This window comes from Blennius ocellaris (assembly GCF_963422515.1).
Source record: "Blennius ocellaris genome assembly, chromosome: 21".
In the NCBI taxonomy this organism is placed as follows: Eukaryota; Metazoa; Chordata; class Actinopteri; order Blenniiformes; family Blenniidae; genus Blennius; species Blennius ocellaris.
In genome coordinates this window covers 11410222-11430124 of record NC_137670.1, presented here as the reverse complement: position 1 = coordinate 11430124, position 19903 = coordinate 11410222, and the positions used below count along the sequence as shown (strand labels likewise).

The 19903-nt window shown below is 45.0% G+C and overlaps 1 protein-coding gene across 8 annotated transcripts in view; it reads left to right on the top strand.

Annotated features, from left to right (window-relative positions):
- The window catches only part of LOC308145411 (calcium/calmodulin-dependent protein kinase type II subunit gamma-like), a 42864-nt gene extending 23293 nt beyond the window's left edge, over positions 1 to 19571 (top strand). Inside the window, exons 8-23 of one of the 8 annotated variants that reach the window (XM_080516835.1) lie at positions 320 to 403; positions 1862 to 1956; positions 2446 to 2568; positions 2694 to 2777; positions 4752 to 4794; positions 5692 to 5754; positions 9570 to 9610; positions 10396 to 10479; positions 11918 to 11962; positions 12054 to 12099; positions 12352 to 12432; positions 15296 to 15427; positions 17778 to 17853; positions 17945 to 18039; positions 18746 to 18982; positions 19067 to 19571. In XM_080516835.1, coding sequence (XP_080372961.1) covers positions 320 to 403; positions 1862 to 1956; positions 2446 to 2568; positions 2694 to 2777; positions 4752 to 4794; positions 5692 to 5754; positions 9570 to 9610; positions 10396 to 10479; positions 11918 to 11962; positions 12054 to 12099; positions 12352 to 12432; positions 15296 to 15427; positions 17778 to 17853; positions 17945 to 18039; positions 18746 to 18978 — 1325 coding nt within the window. In that variant the 3' untranslated portion in view covers positions 18979 to 18982; positions 19067 to 19571. The remainder of the gene's footprint in view (positions 1 to 319; positions 404 to 1861; positions 1957 to 2445; positions 2569 to 2693; positions 2778 to 4751; positions 4795 to 5691; positions 5755 to 9569; positions 9611 to 10395; positions 10480 to 11917; positions 11963 to 12053; positions 12100 to 12351; positions 12433 to 15295; positions 15428 to 17777; positions 17854 to 17944; positions 18040 to 18745; positions 18983 to 19066) is intronic. The other 7 variants (XM_080516836.1, XM_080516837.1, XM_080516838.1 and 4 more) reach the window with 7 other exon arrangements.
- The last annotated feature ends 332 nt before the right edge of the window (positions 19572 to 19903 follow it).

Genomic DNA, 19903 nt, shown 5'->3' with positions numbered 1-19903 from the left:
AAAAAAACCCAAACGGCAATGGTCACCGGGGTCACGATGAGCCAGCGGGAGCCAAAGACGACATTGTGGTGAGCCTTGCTTTAAGAGGCTCACTCTCACTTTCCAGTTCATGCTTGGGTCATTGTGTCTTGGCCGGCAGCCGAGCTGCCACCATTTGGCTGACTTTCCAGCGCAGACGAGATGATTAATGGGCATTTGCTTGTGACTCTACACCATCATAATCTGGTCTTGCATAATAGTCTCAACCGGCCACCATCAGTCGGATAACCTCAGAAAAAGTTGCCAGTTAAACGCATCCTGAATTGTCTTTGTTGGGCAGGCTTTGCCGGGACTCCTGGTTACCTCTCCCCTGAGGTCCTGAGGAAGGACCCCTACGGCAAGCCCGTGGACATCTGGGCTTGTGGTGAGTTTTCAGCTTCACAGTCGGACAGTTAAAGGCCCCATGAAATTGAAAGACACATTTGCCTCGTTTTAATGCAATACTTATGGCATGGTTGTTTGCGTCCTCTTGTTCTGTGCCAAATAAGAGTCAAAGAGAGTCTATTCTCGTACATCCATTTCATTCTGTTCTTGTAGTCAAATGTGTGACTCATGCTGCACTCAAAAGAGTTTTCTAATTCTGCATTCAAAAGATAATGCAACTCCTAATGTCTCTTCTGCACTCGCAGCACCATCACCTTTGGATTAGCGACGTTCTTGGCAACTGCTTTGAGCGCAGATGTATTTGACTCTTTTAAACCTCGCCTCTGAAATGCATTGTGTGTATTCTGAGGTTTTTCAAGCCCTTCATCCCAAACTTCAACAAATATATCAGATTTCCAATGTGCTTGGATGTATTCTCGAAGTTTGTAACTTCCTAAAGCTTTTACCTTCAACAAATCTAAATGTAAGCAGATCTTGCAAGGTCATTGGTTTCCTTCATATGGCTACATTCTTGCCAGTCTGATAAAATTCTCTGATTAAGAGATCAGATTGTCCTGTTTACATGGACTTTAATCAGAGATCATAAGCCAGGTTAAACCACTTCCTCTGATCCTTTGATAATTTTAATCGGATCGGGTCAATTTAATCACAAGTGTTTATATGCACGTAAATACTAAGTGCCATGCAACTTTAATTGGGTTCACGTTTAATCTTATCGCAGTTGTTGGTGTCATGATGAGCATTGTTATCTTCTCGGACTGAGGGGGGGGGGTCACAGCCCTCCCGTCTAAAAGTTGGGCTGGTTAGCAGCAGCCATTGATACTTGAAGGTTAATATCCAAACTCAGCCTATGTGTCCCCCTGTGTTCCTTGTTTTTCCTTTATAAATGTAAATACTGCAAGCCATGCTGGTCTACTCTTATTTTCCCTAGTATGCGGAATAAAAATACAGGCCTACCCCATGAGAGGGGCTCCGCTGTCTGCTGGCTGCTTAAGCAGCCTTTTTTCAATATTTCTTGAAGCCGACCGATGAGACAGATAGTTTATCGTTTAGCCAGCTCGTTGTCGCCGTCCCTTCTTCAGTTATCTACTTCGGCTAACTGGGGTGTGTAATGCAGATCTACTAAAAAGGGCAAATCAAATCTGGAACATGCAGCAGAAATATGTGCGCATACAGAAATCCACCCCTACATCATTCCATGGGGCTTTTAATATGTTGTAATGAGCAGAGACTCCAGACTCTGGTAGTGTTCATCTGAACCAAAGATATTTTCCTAAAGGAATGATCAAATTGAGCCAGTACTTGATAACAACATTATAATTTGAAGTATCGTAATGTCCAAACACGTCTTGAATAAAATTATAAGCATAAATATTTCCAGTACATTTTAAATTAAAATGTTTTCTCCAATCTCTTCTTTCTTCTTGCTTTCTGCCAGGTGTTATTCTCTATATATTGTTAGTGGGCTACCCTCCTTTCTGGGATGAAGATCAACACAAACTCTATCAACAGATCAAAGCCGGGGCGTACGATGTAAGTGTGCTTTGAGCGCGAGGTGTGTATCAGCCAGGGGTGCAGTGCAGAGGTTCGCTAAGCAGTTTTTGAATGTTTAATAGTGTCCAATTGAGATCTGGTCCAAAGCTATTGATCCTATCAGGGCCTCCCTGACGCATTGCAGAGGAGAGTGTGTGAATGAGAGAGCAAGAGAGTCAAGAGTCAGGGATATCCTATTTTTCTCACTCGCTGGATAATAAACCACATTGCAGCTAGTTTCTGGGGATATTTACTCTTCATAAAAAAAATGGTTTAGAGCAATGGAACATAAGCTTGTGTTTAAATTGAATTTATCACAGTTGCCTGCATCATTTTCACATCGGCCTAATTGGGAGAAATGAACTCAAGATCAGGGGACAGGATGGCGTCTATTGGCCAGAAATCTGCAGGCACAGACTCCCCGGGTCCTTGGGGAAATCCCTTTTCTCTCCACCCATCACACCTGACTCGTTTCTCCATTTTCATCAGTTCCCCTCCCCAGAGTGGGACACAGTGACTCCAGAGGCAAAGAACCTGATCAACCAGATGTTGACCATCAACCCAGCCAAGAGAATCACTGCCGAACAGGCCCTCAAGCACCCATGGGTCTGCGTAAGTATCTGCTCACCTCTGACGTATAAAAGATGGCCTCAACCAACCACGAAGTACCCTCTGAAGAAATACAATTCTGAACAGATCGGATGTTTATCCGTTGTGCTTTGTCTTGTGTCTTGCAGCACCGCTCCACAGTGGCATCCATGATGCACAGACAGGAAACTGTCGAATGTCTCCGCAAGTTCAATGCTCGCCGAAAACTCAAGGTAGATGCCTTATAATGTGTTAATTTGCTACTTAATACTTTCCATCTTTTATCTTCCCATAATTTTCCTTTTTCAGATCACCTGCTGTTCTTGGTCACATATCATTTTTGCAGCATTCGCAATGAGGCTAATAATCTGTTGATTTAATGTGGTCTTGTACTTTGGCATCATTACTTGACCAGCTGCCGTGATCTATTAGATCATTTAAAACATAAATGATTCTGATCGTTAAAATATGAAGCTTTGTGATTCATGTTATTGCTGGCTATTAAATCTGGAATAATAGTGAATAATCCCCCAAAAGCTGGCAGCAAGTTTCTGATTTAAAGCTACATTGGCAAAGTGTTCATATGTTGTAAATTAAACTTTTCTTTCCCTTTCATTTCCATATTATTATGGTAATTTGATTGAATAAATTATGATTAATGGGTTGTTATCAACGATGATCTAGTTACCACTTGTGTTTGACTTCTCTAATTCATAACAATAAAATCATAGCTAACTTTTTCTTCTTTTTTTTTTTACGGGAAGTTCAAAGCAAAACATTCAATGACAAAAGAGCCAAAGGTTATTAGGTTTACCAGCGGACCTTGTCAACAGCACAGCCAAAAAAAAAAAAATCCTTTCCAAAACAGCAGCCAACAAGTGCATTACATCCCCGAGGCTGAAAGCAGACGCTCTGACGAGCAGTCTGGTTTCTGGGAATCTGGGAATTCTTTCAAATTGAGTGAAGAAATGACACCTGAAGGGTCCATACATACTCCGCAAGAACAGCTGAATTAGTTTTCTCTGCATGAGTTGAAAGATGAGAAGGACCAGCTTTGGTTTGGGAGTTCTCCGTCACAGCTTGTTCTAAAAACATAATCTCAGCAAAGTTTTTCTTTTTTTTGTGTGTGTGTGTGTTTATCTGTATTGGGCGTGATTATTTTGTAAAGTGTGAAATGTTGTCATTTCCGCCTTGCAGAAATTTTGTACAGTAATTAAGTTAGTGACATGGCGAGCATCTCGCTCATCATCATGTCCAGTTGCATTTGTATTAATTGTTAATTGCTGCATTACATAGTTGCGCAGTAACACGATCGCCACTTTAAGATTTTACTTTTTGAGTGGAAACGAAATGAATCAACTCTCCGGAATCCTTGAACGATCTTGAGATCAAAGAACTGTTGCCATCAATCACAAATATTTCAGTCCTATGGTGAACACAGGATTTTTTAATTTAATTTTGGGTAATATCTGCTTCTGTGTAGGTAGTTTCTCTCCTGGCCTTCATTGTGGCAGCTTCCCGTTTCCCAACGCGTTTCTTATCTGGAAGTGAGCGTGCCAAAAACAATAACAAACGTTGCCGTCGTAGCAGGAGTTTTCAATAAGGCACAGGGACGAGAGCGTTGTTGGAAGAGGAGCCGGTATTTCAAATGAGCAGATGGTCCTAAACTTTGATGATATAGTTGTTATTTTGTGGTGAATATATATCAAATTTGTTTTTTAAAATTGACAAAACAAAACAAATTTAGCAGAGTTTCTATGACCGCATCCGGAGACGACATTTAGCTTTGAGCGTGTCTGCAGAAGCTTCAATTGTCACCTCAGTTGCTGGAGTTTGTGATCAAGGGTCATCGACGCAAACAAAGTTTGCATCGATGAAGGAGCAGCAAATTCTGTTATATATTCTAATTGAATATTACCGCAGGCAGGTTGTTTAATGACTTACTGTTTGACACAAAGCAGTCACTCATCCTCTGCTTGGTTACCTGTTGGAAGATCACTGCTGCTAAATAGAGGGACACAACTGCTATTGTCCCACGAGAAAGGAAAAACGGCAGTGAAGAAGAATGAAATCCTTCTTTAAAAAAAAAAACAATCTCCATGTGTTCATTATACCTCCTTCAATTCTCTCCCTCTCCCTCTCTCTCTCTCTCTCTCTCTCTCTCTCTCTCTCTCTCTCTCTCCCCCTCCCTTCCTCTTCTCCTCCAGGGAGCCATTCTCACCACCATGCTGGTGTCCAGAAACTTCTCAGGTGGGTGTGCCCTTCGCCCTCAGCCTCCCACGCAGCACATGCAGAGGGAGAGGAGGAAGGAGAGTGGATAGAGTCCTCTGCACCTCTCTTAACCCCCTCACCACACACGCACACTCACCCACTCATCCTCAAAATAACAATATGTTGTTTTTTTTCTTGTGTGTGTGTGTGTGTGTGTGTGCACAGGACTTTTGCTTGCTTACAACCTGAAACTGAATTGAGAGATGAAGCTGCTCTGTGTTACTGTAGAAATGTTCTGATATTGACAGTTCCTCTTCTGAATCAAGTTGATCCTTAAAAAGCTAGAATGTGATGCCATGTACCAGATTACGTGTGTGCCAGTTATGTCTTTGTCCATGCTAATGTTTCTCTCCCTGTGTGTTTTATGTCTGTCTGTTTCTGTGTGTGTGTGTGTGTGTGTGTGTGTGTGTGTGTGGGTGTGGGTGTGTGTGTGAGAGAGAGAGAGAGCGCTCATACCTCTTTTCTGCTGCACATGGAGGAAATGCATGTTTGAGCAAAGGAAACCCAGATTTATTTGAGACTTTTTTATTTTGGGGGCAATTTGTGGTGTTATAAAAACAGGTGACTGATAAAATTCAGTGGTTTTTTTTTTTTTTTTTTTTTTTTTTTAATCTCTCATTCTTCTGAGAGTGGCTTGTTTTTGCTGAAGCCTTGATCTCAGCCTCTTAAGTATCTGGTCAGTCGATGGCTAATGATTTCAACCCTGGGCCCAGAGATCCACAGGGTTGCACATCTTTGCTTCAGCCCATTTGGACGGAGGAGTTCGATGCATCTGGGCTGCGGCCAGCACACTCTGTGGCTCTCTGGGCCCACGGGGGAACAGCGTGACACCTGATTTGCATAGCTCCTCCCAACTGTAGCATTTCTGTCCAATAGTGGGCCGGCAGCATACCAACTCTGCTGCTGCCGCCTCCTCCACGGCCTCACTGGCTCAGGAAGGTACGTCCCAGAGACACGCCCATCCACTTCCTCTCCACACACACAGCGACTTGGTTTCATAGTGAAGGGTGGGCCCTTCACGACCATCCCCACACTCCTGCATGCAGCCTTCTGCCAGCATCCCCATCTACAGTCACACACACATCCTCTCATAATCACACGTTTTTATTTCATTCAGGGTATTACAGACATGCATTGTTTTTGCCATACAACGCAAGACATCAGATTTTCCCCCCGGTACATCCGCTTCACTTAAAGACAACGTTAAGTTCAACAGTGCTTTTTTTTTTTTTTAATCTTCAACATTTACACATCACACCGCCACTCGGCTGCAACTCTGCAGCCCTCATTTCATCTTTCAAATTAGTTATAACGTCACTTCTTGCAAGCTCCATCCCGACTTCCAGCTGACCCCATACGCCCTGTGCTCGCCCCCGGCCTGGGCTGCGAGGCTGGGCACAGAGCGGACTGGGGCAGGGGATGAGGAGGGGCATGTTATCCTGCGGGCGGGAACTGACACTGCAGGGGGCCGGCAAGAGCTGGGTTGGCGTGCTGCCATCGTCGGACCTGGGACTGGTGGGGGTTACAAGGTGGTTGGTTGAGGAGCCGGAGAAAGGAGGAGACGGGTTTCGGCTTCGACTCGATCCAAATGCCGAAGCCATCATCTTTGGATTCCCGGGTGGGAACGGCATCCCTCGTCTCCTCCCTCCTGAGGTCTGTTTTAGTACTTTCAAAAGCCTTGCCCTGGAGTCAGGAATGCCACAAGGTGGCTGCAAAGCTTCCTTTGCATTTGTCAAATACCCAGTGACACGTTGGGTCTTTAATTTCACAGTGAACGAAAGCACATATTGCTCCGTTTTGAAAGTACTAAAACGGGGCTCGGCTCTCATCCTGCTGGGTGGGTGTGGGTGGGGAAAGGTCGGCGATTCCAATGGTGGCTCCATGGATCAAGAACGTTAGCGACAACCATTGTGGAGTAAACCTGATTCTCTGTCGCCGCTTTTCCAGACCCGAGAATCTTCTTTACTTTACAATGTGCGTACATTTCTTCTCAGTGCCTGTGTAGGCAGAGTAATGCTCACATGTCAACGGGGCGAAGGCCCCCCCCAAAGGGTAACCCTAAGGAGAAGCCAGTGTTTCTCCCGCAGTGTATGACTGGTGCGCTGAGATTTGGGATGTTTGTGGTGGTTTTGATTGTCAGCCAAAGCCCTCCGAATGCGGGCTCCGTCACTGAGACTGGATCAAGTTGCCCGTTTGTAAGTTTCTGTGAATATCATGTGTGACATCATCACCTTCTCAGACTGGACTCCTCATCTGTCTTTTTTAAATCATCATCAGATTTTTTTTTTTTTCTTTTCATCGTTTCTGATCCTCTGATGATGTCACTCATCACTGCAAAAAAAAAAGTCCGAGCACTTATTACTGTAGCTGCTTCCTTGCACTTCTCTGAGTATGGCTGAGGCAAGGCTTTGCAGTTTGCTCATGATGTTCCCCTCAATTGACATGATAGCGACAGAAGTGTGAAGCGTTTCTGTATGTTTCCAGAAAGGCGTTTGCCTGGCTGCCTTTCGCATGTGGGTGTCCTGTGTGGTTAAAGCCAACTAAATGTTAACCAGGAGACGCACCTTCACATGTTCTCTAAAGCTGTGTTCACACTTTTGGTTTAAAAAAAATAAATTTAAAATTGTTATGGTACTTGGGTTACATATACAATGCTTTATGAAACATTAAAGCCGATGTAAATGTAAATATTCCACTTGAAGTAATACAAGTGGGGAGGTATCTGATCTGATCTGCTCCAGAATAAATGTGATGCTTATCACCGACCCCAAACAGCCAAAATCATCAAGAACTATCTTGAGAGAAAATAAGAGCCAGCGGGTCCTGGAAGTAATAGTGTGGTCGCCACAGAGGGACCATGTTAACCAGTTCATGTGGAGTTGCAGGAAGAGACACATTTCCTCAGTGCAACATCTCCAGAAGTTCTGTGATTTGTTCTCCAACATGTTTGAAACAACCTCCCCGCTGAGTTGACTCAAAACACAAAACTACAGCGAAGTGAAACATCTAAATGGTAACCACAACTGTTTTTCACTTTGGTTTTTTTCATAGTTTGCAGCATTTTAACATTCCAATTAAGACAGTTTAAAAAAAAGAATTTGTACAGCAGAACAGACTTTATTTCAGCGATGGGCCTCAATTATTATGAATGTCGAATCAAAATGTACTTCTCACAACCAGATGGTATAATTATAACACTTATACATTAGGATGTATGAAGTTTATGGCAACGAATTGAATTGTATCTGTGTCCAAATTGTTTTTTGTTTTTTTCACAATGTGCACACATTTAAGTTATTTCACCGTACAACTCCTCTCTTCAGTAATCCGTTTTATCATGTGATCCACAAGTTTTTTGTGGGTTTTTTTAAATATATTTAAACTGTCTCATGCTCTTACTGAAGCAATGCCCTCAAACCCAAACAGCTTGCTGCTTTAACCTCTAGACCACTTTGGCCACAATATTCCTATTGCATCTGGTTCAAAAGTAGTCGAAACGAGCATCATCTCTCAATATAACGATTCATTTTGTGATCATCTCGGGGGACGTCTGTGACTCATCAGTTGCCCTCAATCTGTTTTTATGCGTTAAAAATGTCCCTTCCTGATTCGAAACACGAGTGTGAACACGGCCTGACCTGTTAATGTCGGCGCAGCTCCTCCCACTGGGCTGTTCCGGCTCCGCCCAGCCTGTCACGTGACAACGATGATCTCGGGAGGCGGGAGGAAAGGTCATAATTGGGGCATGTGAAGGTGGTGGTCCCTCACCGTCACAATTGGCACTCCGGTGGCTGTTTGGCAGAAGATCTAGTCGAATGACGAGCAGATGTTTCGCACTGAACAATCGGCTCCAGTTTTTCCCCCCTCCCTGGTTGTGGAATGAAAACTTTTCTTTGTTTTGTTTTAATATAAATCCATATTTCCCTCTTTGGATGCTGCATGACCGGGCCAAGAAATCGGCTGCATATCAACGCAACAGTCAAGATTAAGGAGCATGAGTTGTCACTTGATATTGTTTGCTGCTGTAAAATGCTGTTCCCCTTATCTCTACTCTCTTGTATTGAAATACTAAGCCCTCTCCTACAACCCCCCCCCTCCCCTCCCCTCCCCCCTCTCCGCTATCTGTCCCTCTCCCATTTCTTATTGGAAGGTAAGAAACGCAAGATAAGATCTTTTGAAAGCAGTGTGTGGCAGCGAAACGAAAAACAAGAGAAAAAGGGAAGGAAAAGCCGAGTTGAGAGCTTTCGAGTGAGAGGAAAAGTGACTGGAAACCCTTAAAGGAAATCGATGATTTGCATTAACCCACCTCATCGCCGTCGGTCCTGGCGGCAGTTTGAGTCTGACCATCACTCTCGTTTCCAGATCTGCTGGGGTCTCCTAGACAGGAAATGGATCGAGGAAGTTTACTTTGCTCTCAGGTTTCTCTTTCATCCCCCAGATGGCAATGAATGGATTATGATGTGGATGGGTTTCGCAGAGTGTAGCACCCTGCACGGCCAAAGGGGAACTGCCCTAAGAAATCCATTAACTGCATGTTATTCTCTGGAAACATTTAGGCGTATTTTGTCACACAGGCTGAGGTATGGCGGGGTGGAAGTGGGGCGGGGGGGGGGGGGGGGGGGGGGAGGGGTTTATAGAGGGTTAAAAATAAAAAGTCAAGGTCCAGACTGAAATTCCACATGACGAGAACAGGAAAAACTCAGTCGTTCTACATGTGTTTCTCTTTTTCTACCCTCCTCCCTGTTTTTTCACAGCATGCAAAAGTTTACTCAACAAGAAGTCAGATTCTGCTAAGGTAAGGTTGTCTCGTCACCTCGCTGCCCTCTATTGTTTTCAACACTGTCTTCTCTCCTCTTAGCTGACCCCCCTTTTTTTTTTTTTTTTTTTTTAAATCACCTTCTGTTCTCGTTCTGCACCTCTCACTTTCAACTAATATTTCAAGCTGCATCTTTCTGATCCAGGACTTTTTTTCTGGGTTTTTCCAAAAATATTAATTTCTGACCCCTGTCAGATTTTAATCAAATTAATTTTCTTTGTTTTTCCTTCAGGTCCCTTAACTTTCTGTAGCATGTATTTACAATGATTTCCTCTCGTCCCATTCACAAGTTCAACCAACTCTTTTTCTTTTTTTTTTTCCGTTTTCTTTAACTTCAGTCAGTTCTTCGTCAGTGGTTATTTTGTCCTTTCACTTCTCGGTCAGATGTTTGCCGCTCTCTTTCCCAGCAGTCTCCCATCAGTCTCTGCTACTATTAGCCATCTCTAACCCCTCTCTTCCTCCCTCCTGTATCCCTCTCTTTCTTCACCGCCCCAGGGGTCTCTCTGTGTAGTTAAGTGGCAGAGGCATAGAGAGTTAGTGAGGCAGTAAAAAGGATGATCTAGAGGCCATTCTGTGGCACTCACCCTCTCATTTACCCTGTTAGCTTTCAACAGCCCAGGACCTTCAACCAACATTAGCCCCATTCCCTAAAAAGGCGTGCGATTCTAATGCATCTGTGTGTGTGTGTGTGTATGTGTGTGTGTGTGTGTGTGTGTGTGCACAATGTGTTGTGCTCACTATGAGTGTTTGCGTTCTCGTCCCAGCCTTCTACCAACAACAGTAAGAACAGTATAGTGAGTGCCATCAATGCCCTGAAAGACACCAACATGGCGACCAACGCCCAGATGGTACAGTAGGCCGCCGCAGTTTTAAGTTCACGCCTCTTAACATCTCCGCCCCTCCCGCCCCCCTCCCCCGGTAGTCGCACCGTAGCCCGTTGTGCCTCACCCTCCATCGTCGACGTCGCCGCCTGTCATTTTTCTCTCCCGCCATCCAGGGCGTGTCGCTCCGTTAACACTCCCGCCATGTCGCCCCCCCCCCCCTCAAAGGTGCACACTTGTCTCTGAGCTGGATGTACTTCAAGTAGACAAGTTAATCGTTTGGAAATCGTTCAAAAATGCTCATCATTTGACTCTCAGGCTGCGCGTGTGCACCTTTTTTTAATTTTTTAATTTTTTTATTTTGGGGATTTCCAAGAAGCATGAACGTGTCTGTAGGGTCGTATCGGTCTGAACTGGCAGCACAGGGAACTGCGGAGTTCTTGTTTACGAAGCTGCAAGGATCATTCAGCCTTATCATGTCATGGCCCCTGTGTTTATCTCTGTATATAATCCTTAATATCCCCACGGCTAACCAGCTTTCCTCGCGTCATCTTCCAACCATCCATCCAAACATCTTTCCTTGTCATCTAAACTTGTTCTACCTTTCCAAGTGTTTCTCAGTCTAACCCTCATTAACATCCCCCACTGACATCCTTACCATACTGCCGCACTTCACCAGTGTGCTCTCAACCACTACTAGCATGCTTTGGTTTTTAAATCGCTTTACTAGCATGACGATAATATGTGTTGTGACGTGGTTGGATTGATAGTTTGTTTTGGAAGTGCCTCTCAGCTGCTCACAGCGGTGGGAGTTTCTCCTGCAAAGTTACAAACATGGGTCACTCACTTCTTTTTGTGCAGCTCAGGACCGTTCAAAGTGCTTCATGAATAAGTCATGAAGAGACAAAACCGCTGAGGACAAAAGACAAATGTTCAATGATGATTAAGAGTGATACACAACGGGAAAACTGGTTTGCACAGAATTCGTTTGTGTCCGTTGATGCAATTCAAAGTCATGATTAAACAGTCATGTTAAAGGCAAATATGGAAATATTTTTCAAAATAGATGGGAAAACCAGAATTTCAGTGCACAAACTTGATAAAAATACAATAAAATATTTGAAAGAATGACTACAATAATAATAAGATAAAACATTGGGGGGGAAATGTACTTTCTCTCAAAGAATGGTTCTAATGTGTTGAAGTTTTTTTGATTGATGATGATACTAAGATTATTTCCCAAAAGTAGTTTGTCTTTATTTCATAATGGTGAATTTGAATACTGCTAAAGCAAAAATATGAACACACTTATTAATTTGGCTGCTGCATTTCCAAATTAAAGTCCAGACAACCAAGAAACAAGAGTTTCGGTACAAAGGGAGTTCAAATCCAGTTGAGAGGCACTTTTTTTTTCTTTGTCTGGGCTGTGATGTGTTGGAGTAACCGTTTCTGTTCTCCGTGGCAGGAATCCCAGAGCACAGTGGTGCACAACCCTCCCGACGGAGTCAAGGTGAGATTTGTGCTTCTGACCGTCCTGCAGTGCAACTCGGTCCCGAACACCGCCCACGTTAATGCCGCCAACATTCTGCTCTGCGCCCTAGGGATCAATAGAAAGCAACGCCACCAACGACGAGGAGGAAATGAAAGGTAGGGAAGGTCGCCGAGTGTTTTCGTTCCCCTTTCCCGCTCTCGGCCGCTTCCTCTTCCTGTCTCCCATCCAGTGGATTGTGTGTATCTTGACTGTAGTGACGGGCAAGTGTGCCCTGAAGCAACACGTGTCCCTCACACTCTTGAACTGTCCGCCTGTCGTATGTGTGTGTGTGTGTGTGTGTATACATTTGTGTGTTTATGGTGCGTCTGGCTGCGTTTTGTGTGTGTGTATGTGTGTGTGTGTTCTAGCGGACAGCACGGCGCTGAGTCAGAGCAGCGCCACAGAGGAGATGCCCCCACTTCTGCCCTCACCTCAAAGCTCACCTGCCAGTAAGTTTATCCACGCCAACCAGAGGCTCTATGGTCGGCCCTGGCGAAGGACCAAACCCCCCCCCCCCCCTCCACCACCCCCACCCCCACTCCCACCCCAGCTTCCTATTGTCATTGGCAATGACGCCTCACATCTTGGAGCTCCTCCCCTTCACTCTGATCCACCAAGCTTATCTTTGAGGGTTCCCACTGGTTTTGACATTTGTTTAAAAAGAACAATTCTGCAATCGCCCAACAGCAAAAAAAAACCAAAACAGTTTATTGCAATGCGGATCTTATGTCGTCTTTGAGTGTCGCTCAGATTTGGGATCGGGCGTTTTTATAACAGCAGATCGTAAAGAGCAAAAGCAGAATAATATGTTCCTCCCTGTAAATAATGGAGTGAGCATGATTTTGTAGTTGACATGAAATATTTGTCTCCAGACAAAACCGACTTTGAAGAAAAGAATCCAATGTCAGATCCAAAAAAATCCTTCTTTACGCTTCACAGAAACATGATGAGCAAAAATATACACACATGAACTCTGATGTCACAAGAGGACGTGATAATCAAGTGTTTAGACCTTGTAACACACGATTTCAGACTTTTTGAAGGGTTTCCACCAAACAAGTCTGGCACGTGGTCTGTCCAGACAAAATGCATCGAAACAGGGCAAAAATAAAGTGAACAAAGTTGAAGTAATCCCGGGAGCCAAGCTGTTTCTAGAAATACTTTCAAAAGATAAATGTCAGTTACTGTGTCGTCAAGGTAAAAATAGTAAACAAGACGAGGCCACGGTGACAAAGTCTTTGTTCATGGTCTTATGTCCTACAGTGACTGTTTTTATGGTCATGTAACCACCGGCAATGAAATGGTTTTATGACAGCGTCAGAAATCTCACAATTTAAATATGACTGCTGCTACGTGGTACAGTGAGTAATGAGTAGAAGCAAAGCAGCGGAAAGAGATGACCGAAGTGCCACGAGCACTGAATCTCAGTAATACTGTTGGGGTTCCTAAAGAACTAAAATGATGGACCATGCCTAACTTCTGGTCAAATCTTAATTCAGGGTAACAAGTTCTAAACATCCCAAGTCACAAGGTCAATCTCTGTCAATCCCGGAGCCGCTTCAAATTTAATCATCACATTAATTACTGTAGGCGCCGAACTGTTACTACAACTTTCACACCCATTTTCTTAAAAGCACATCTTCTATTAAGACTAAAACAAGCAGCGTCGTGTTCCCGAGGGAATCATTACACTTCTCCTGACGTTGCGTCGCATTTACACCATCGCTGACTTACATTAACGAACGAAAGTTCACGTCGTCTCAAAAGCAAAACTTAAGCTTTCAGTTTGGCGACAGGAACTTTTTTTTGCAGGTCTTCCAGCCTCAGACCAAAGTCATAAAAAAGTCGAACCATTTTTAACCAGGGCCACTGTGGGAACCCTGAAATCTGCCAGTGTGTGTGTGTGTGTGTGTGTGTGTGTATGCGAGTGCGTGTGTTTGTGTGTGTTTTATTTTTTTTCCCTCTCGGTGCTCACTGCATCTACCCCCTTGTCCTCTCGGTGTGACAGCTCCAGCTGGAGGAAGCCTTGCTTACCTTGCAGCTCGGTGCCCTCGACCGGCCGGCCAGCCTGACAGGCCCGGCCGCCTGTCTGACTTCCCTGGATCTCCACAGAGCCTCGCGAGCCTCTTTGTCCTCCATTCTCCTCTGATGCTTCCTCCTGTCATGCTCTCTCTCGCTCTAATTTACTCTCCAAAACACCCCTCCTGTCCCACGCTCTGGTCTTTCCTCTCGTCTCTCTCCCCCAGTTTTCTCCCAAACACTCCCGCACTAAAGGACGGTCTAATCTCTTTTCCTCCTCTTTCCTCCTCTCCCGTGGGCCTTGTCCACTCCTGCCTTCCTTCCTGGAGTTTCCCCACAGGCATTACTGTGAGCTATTAACCAACAAGGGCTTCGATCCCGGGCCTTTGCTCGGCGCTGCCGCTCATCGGACGAGGCTTTGTTAATGTATATACGAATTAAGAGCAGAGTTAAAAGACTTCCGCACCACACGGAGCTGCACCCGCCCGGCTTTCAGTTGCCTTCCAGTCGTCCGCATGTCTGTCATGAACCCACGCTAACCCTCGCCGACGTCTGCCGCTCGCTAACCCAGGGGTCTGCAACCTGTTGTGGAATCCCGCAGCTTTCACAAGCTTGTCACAAAGCTTTCACTGAAATGCCGGCAGCCTTGTACTGCAGGCAGGACGTGTGAAGTTTCCCAAACATCAGTGGTGGAACGTAAACTTTTTCTACATTTACGTTTTAGATTCAAACCGGAACAAAAATAAAACATTCTTTACACGGTCTTATTCCTTGTTTTATCCTCTGAGGACGTTTCCGAGTTACCGTGAGGTAAAAGCAGCGTAAGGTAACAGTTATTTATACAGAAGATGCAGAAGTTGAAGAACTGATTACATCGATATTGTTCGAACTCCAGGGGCTCCTGTTTGTGTTTAAAAAGAGAAACAAAATGTCCTTCTAAAGTGCATTTTAAATTGATTTCCTCTGGCTTTTGTTTAAAGTCCAGTTAAGTTATTACATGCTTTATAGTTTCTATAGAAATTGTTTTAGTTTGTGACTCAAAACAGTTTGTTTCATTGCTAAATGATTGATCACACATCGTGTTTCTGTTTGAACACTGACCCACATGTCACTTTGTTTTTCTGCATGATCCCTTCTGGGGGTGTGTGTGTGTGTGTGTACGTGTGTGTGTGTGTGTGTGTACATGTGTGTGCATGCCGTGTTTAGACGATCACGCCCACATATGTGTCATCTCATCTGTCTGGTCTCCATCCCCGTGTTTGTGTTTGTTTGACCATCCGTTGTGTGTTTCAGTTCCACCGCATGACGTAAAGCGCATGGCATGGAACAGCACGGGCAACAGCTCCTGCCCCGACTCTGAGCTCTCCATTCCCGCAGCTCCTCTAGGGAGCAACACTGTCGCTGCTAAAAGCAACACTAAGCAGAGTAAGACCACATCTGCACTAATCGACTAACTCACAACCCCCCCTCCACCTCCTCCACCTCCACCTCTTTGTCGCCTTCTTCCGGTCTCTACTACTCACTGATTTGTGTTCAGGTCTTGTAGATTTATTTTTTTTATTTTTTTTTTTAGTGAAAAGAAACATTAAAGCGAAGCACAAAATGTCAGGGAATGTCTGTTTGGTGGGTTGATTATTTATTTAAACAATAATGATTCGTTGCAGTAAATTTATTGTCGGGTTAAACATTGTGATGAGGTAAGATCTAAATATAGTGATCAGTTCAAATATTTATTTAAAATGTTTGTACAAAAGTCATCTAAAGAATAATTACTACCAAAATATAACAGTTAAGCAGAAGCACGCACATGCTCATTGATTCAAAGCTATTATATATATATATTCTAGTATATATACTATATTGAGAGACACAGCAAGTCAAAACTCTCACTGATATATCATTTGCCGTGCCGTACAGTCTCCATGTGTCAAAAAATGCTAATATAATATGATACTAAAAGTCAATCATAACCAGAAAAGCTCCAGATCAAATGTTTGGGGACTTTTTGTTTGTCTGCTCTGTACAAACGTATGTTCTTTATTCATATTTAAGAGGCAAAAACCGAAGATATTTTGTATCATTAAGTATCGTTACAACACCAAACACATTTTTCCTCACTTTCTGAGCTCTGTTTAGTTCTTCTTTTATTGTTTTTTTTCAAAGGCGCGCTGTAACGGTGCATTTGTTGGTCTATTTTGGTGTGGTGTGCTATTTGATATTTATAGCAGCAGGGCGTTGTGTGTGGGACCGACACTGCTTCAACACATCCAGTTTCAGCTTCGCTTTTCTTCCTCTTTTTTTTCCCCTTCATTAATCAGTGCGTCCGAACAAATAGGATTCAATGTTGTTCACTGTGGCCAGCCGTGTATTCAATTTGGCTTCCATTCTGATTTCTGTCCTTTTCGAGTTTCAAACCCACCGGGACTGGATCACATGTCACAGTAGTACAACTGGACGTCACCCGGATCAGTCGGGGTTAATAGGTGGCAGAAAACACTTAAAAGTTATGATGGACGAGATATTTATTCGCCCCATCCTCCAAAATCACTTAAATGTTCAATATCTGGCAGTGTTACTGTGTTTTTGACGCTATTGCACACATCCCGCCATTAAGCCGTCCTGTTGGCTCCGTGTCTGTGTGCAGAGCTCAGTGTCTCTGCTTTCTGTCGGCTGGAATGAAAATGTAGGTGAACTCTTCCTGTCCACCCTCAACACACTCAGAGTCCTGTGGCAATGGATCAATAACATTGATCGGTAGAATCTCTTCATTGTTGGTTTTGCTAATTTTCTTTGTTTACATGATGAACGGAAAGAAAATTTTCGATGGAGCTTCGGTTTGGTCTTATTGACACTTTAACCCATTAAAACCTGGACGTGCATTTCCCCGCTTCTGCCATTAAAGTGGATGTGACGTGAAGTCGTCTTCAGTTCAGAAAGCAGCTTTGCTAAGTTACTGGGTTGTTTTCCCCCACATCAGGTGTGAGTTTCACTGCTTGTTTCTCATGCCATTCCAAACAGCAGTCCTCTTCCACAGCCAGCTTTACCTTTGGCGTCAGTCAATGAGTGCTTCACGTGTCCACGTCTGGGGTTAAAAACTGCTGATCCATCCTAACGAGGCACAAACCCTCTGCCCCGAAGCCACACGGCATCTTCCAATTTCATGTCCTCCCGCCTCCACCTCCAGTTCAGACTTTGTTCGGTTTCCTTCGATTTGAAATGAGTTACATAAGTTCTGCCACCACGATGAGCCTCGGTCCCTCTGAGAACTGCGGCTGGAGGTGAAACGTCCGTCCAGGTCTCGGTGGGTTAAAGTGCAGCGTGGAATGTTTATTTTCAGTAGATGGAAAGCAGATTAGATGAAATGTGATTTTTTTTTTTTGTATGAACGGTTTTGGAAACATGTCGACTCAAAAAGAGCATCAGGTGGGGGGGGGGGAAAGACGGTCAAGTCTTTGCTGCCGTGGCGACGGACGTTAGAACAGCTGAGGATACGGTGCAAATGAAGTTTCTGACTTCTTCAGCCTCCGTCTGTCCCTCAGGACGAATTCCGTTCAGTTAGAGGAACGTCGCCACGTTTACTTCTGCCTCGTTCAGACGAGTTACACTTTGGGTTGAAGTTTGTGGCGTTCACACTGCTCTGGCGGCGGTGTGAGGTCGCGGCGGCGCCACGAGGCGACGGGAGAGAAAACGTCTGCCGTCGCCTCGTCTCTCGCCTGGTTTCTCACCGGCTCTCGTCTTGTTTTGCCGCCTCCTCTCTCCCTCTCCCTCTTCGCAGGTCGCAAACAGGACATCATCAAGATAACGGAGCAGCTGATCGAGGCGATCAACAACGGAGACTTCGATGCCTACACGTGAGTTCAGAAGCAAGTCTTCAAATAAGATGCGTGTGTGTGTTTGATGCACCGACGGGTTAATCTGGGTTGTTTTTTTTTCCTTCTCCAGGAGGATTTGTGATCCGGGTCTCACCTCTTTTGAACCCGAGGCCCTGGGAAACCTGGTGGAGGGAATGGACTTTCACAAGTTCTACTTTGACAACCGTGAGTCTCCTCCAGCAGGCGCTGTTGTTCCAGGAGGAGCTGCAGGCCGTGCTTTTGGGAAATGGCACCAGTATTCCGCATTGTGGGGAAACTCCGCCAGTCGAGTTTATTTTTAGCAGCAACACATGATTTTTTATTGACACTGATGCCGTGATACGAAACTACATCGCGTCTGGGTTTTGGAACCTCATTGCAGCTTAAGTGCGTCTTTTTCTGGGTTTTAAAGGCGCCGCTTCAGCCAAGTGATCAGATTTTCTGGATTTATCAGACGTCGACCAGCAAAATAGAATTTTAAAGAAATGTAACCGTGTGAACATTAGGAAAGTCTTTTGGCAGCAAGTTTTAATGTGTGAACGTATTTTAACTTGAACCCTGAAAGGTGCAGAAAATGTAATTGAGCAGGTAAATTGAGTTAAATGGACACTAGTCAACTAGAAAACGATCACTCTTGTTAAAATTAACTGAATATATGTAATCAACCTAAATATTGAGGGGTCTCACTGAAATGCTTCTTTTTTTTTTAGGGTCAATCCAACCAAATTTAATTTAACACTCACTTTCCTTACATTTTCCTGTTTTTTTTTCACAAGGACGTCTCAATTTTCCAACCTTCGGCTTTAAAGTGCTGATCATGCATCTCGAAAACAAAAACAAAAAAACCCTCCGTCTATTGGAATAACCGTTATATCTCTTCTCCTCTCCGCAGTGCTGAGCAAGAACAGCAAACCGGTGCACACCACCCTGCTCAACCCCCACGTGCACCTGATCGGCGAGGACGCGGCGTGCATCGCGTACATCCGGCTCACGCAGTTCGTGGACTCCACGGGCCGCCCCCGCTCCAGCCAGTCGGAGGAGACCCGGGTGTGGCACCGCCGCGAGGGCAAGTGGCTCAACGTCCACTTCCACTGCTCGGGAGCGCCCGCCGCGCCACTCCAGTGATCAGGTGGGCGAGAAACCAGGTTCCCGCCGCCGAAACTGGCGACGTCCTTCCTCCCCCTCTAACGCCGCGCTCCGCTCTCCTCCGCAGTGGTCCTGAGCCTCCAGACTGCTGGAGTGTGTGTTTTGGGGGGCAGTGTTTTTTCAGCGAGCGTGTTTCAGAGGCCCGTCCCTCTGCGTGGATTGGCTAGTGCCAGGAGCCCGGCCGGGCGAGACCGCATCCCTCTCCACGATACCAACCAATCCTGTCCCTCCTTTGACCTGCTGGGGGCCCGGCTGAACGCAAGACTCCGCCCCCATGGGATGATGCATGCATCTGGCGCCTGACCGGAGGGCGCGTCTTTGCCCTCTGTCCCTCCCCCTGGCAGCCATCTTTTTTCTGCCCCGCGCGAGATGAGACGTCCCGGGGGGAGGAGAGGATTTCCAGTTGAACTTGTGACAGTTTGAGTATGAGTTATGAATATACTGTGTAAATTATGACTAGATGTACCAGAAACCACCAAAACCCAACCAAGCATTTATATTCACTATCTAAATAAGAGAGGAACACGGGGGGTGTGGGGGGAGGGGGGGGGGGAGGGGGAGTGTGACGTTAGCAGCTGAGGTGTTCGGACACGTTTAGGGATTCCCGGGGAGGAAGTGTTAGCGCTCGCTACCCGGGGCGTTGAGACGCTGAGCTGTAGGGAAAGATTTCTGGGTTTTTTTCCCCCCTAAAACTGAATTCAAGAGGGAAAAGCAATCAAGTCGTCTCAGTCAGAGAACTTGATGACGAGAGAAACTTGATATCAAAAAAAAAAAAAAAACATGAAGCACCAAAGTGTAGAACTTTAGGCTTTTTACGTGTTTGTGTTTCTGTTTGTGTGCTTGTTTTTGTTTTTTTCTGTTGTTTTTTTTTTTTGTTGTTTCTGTTTATTTTCCGACTGATCGG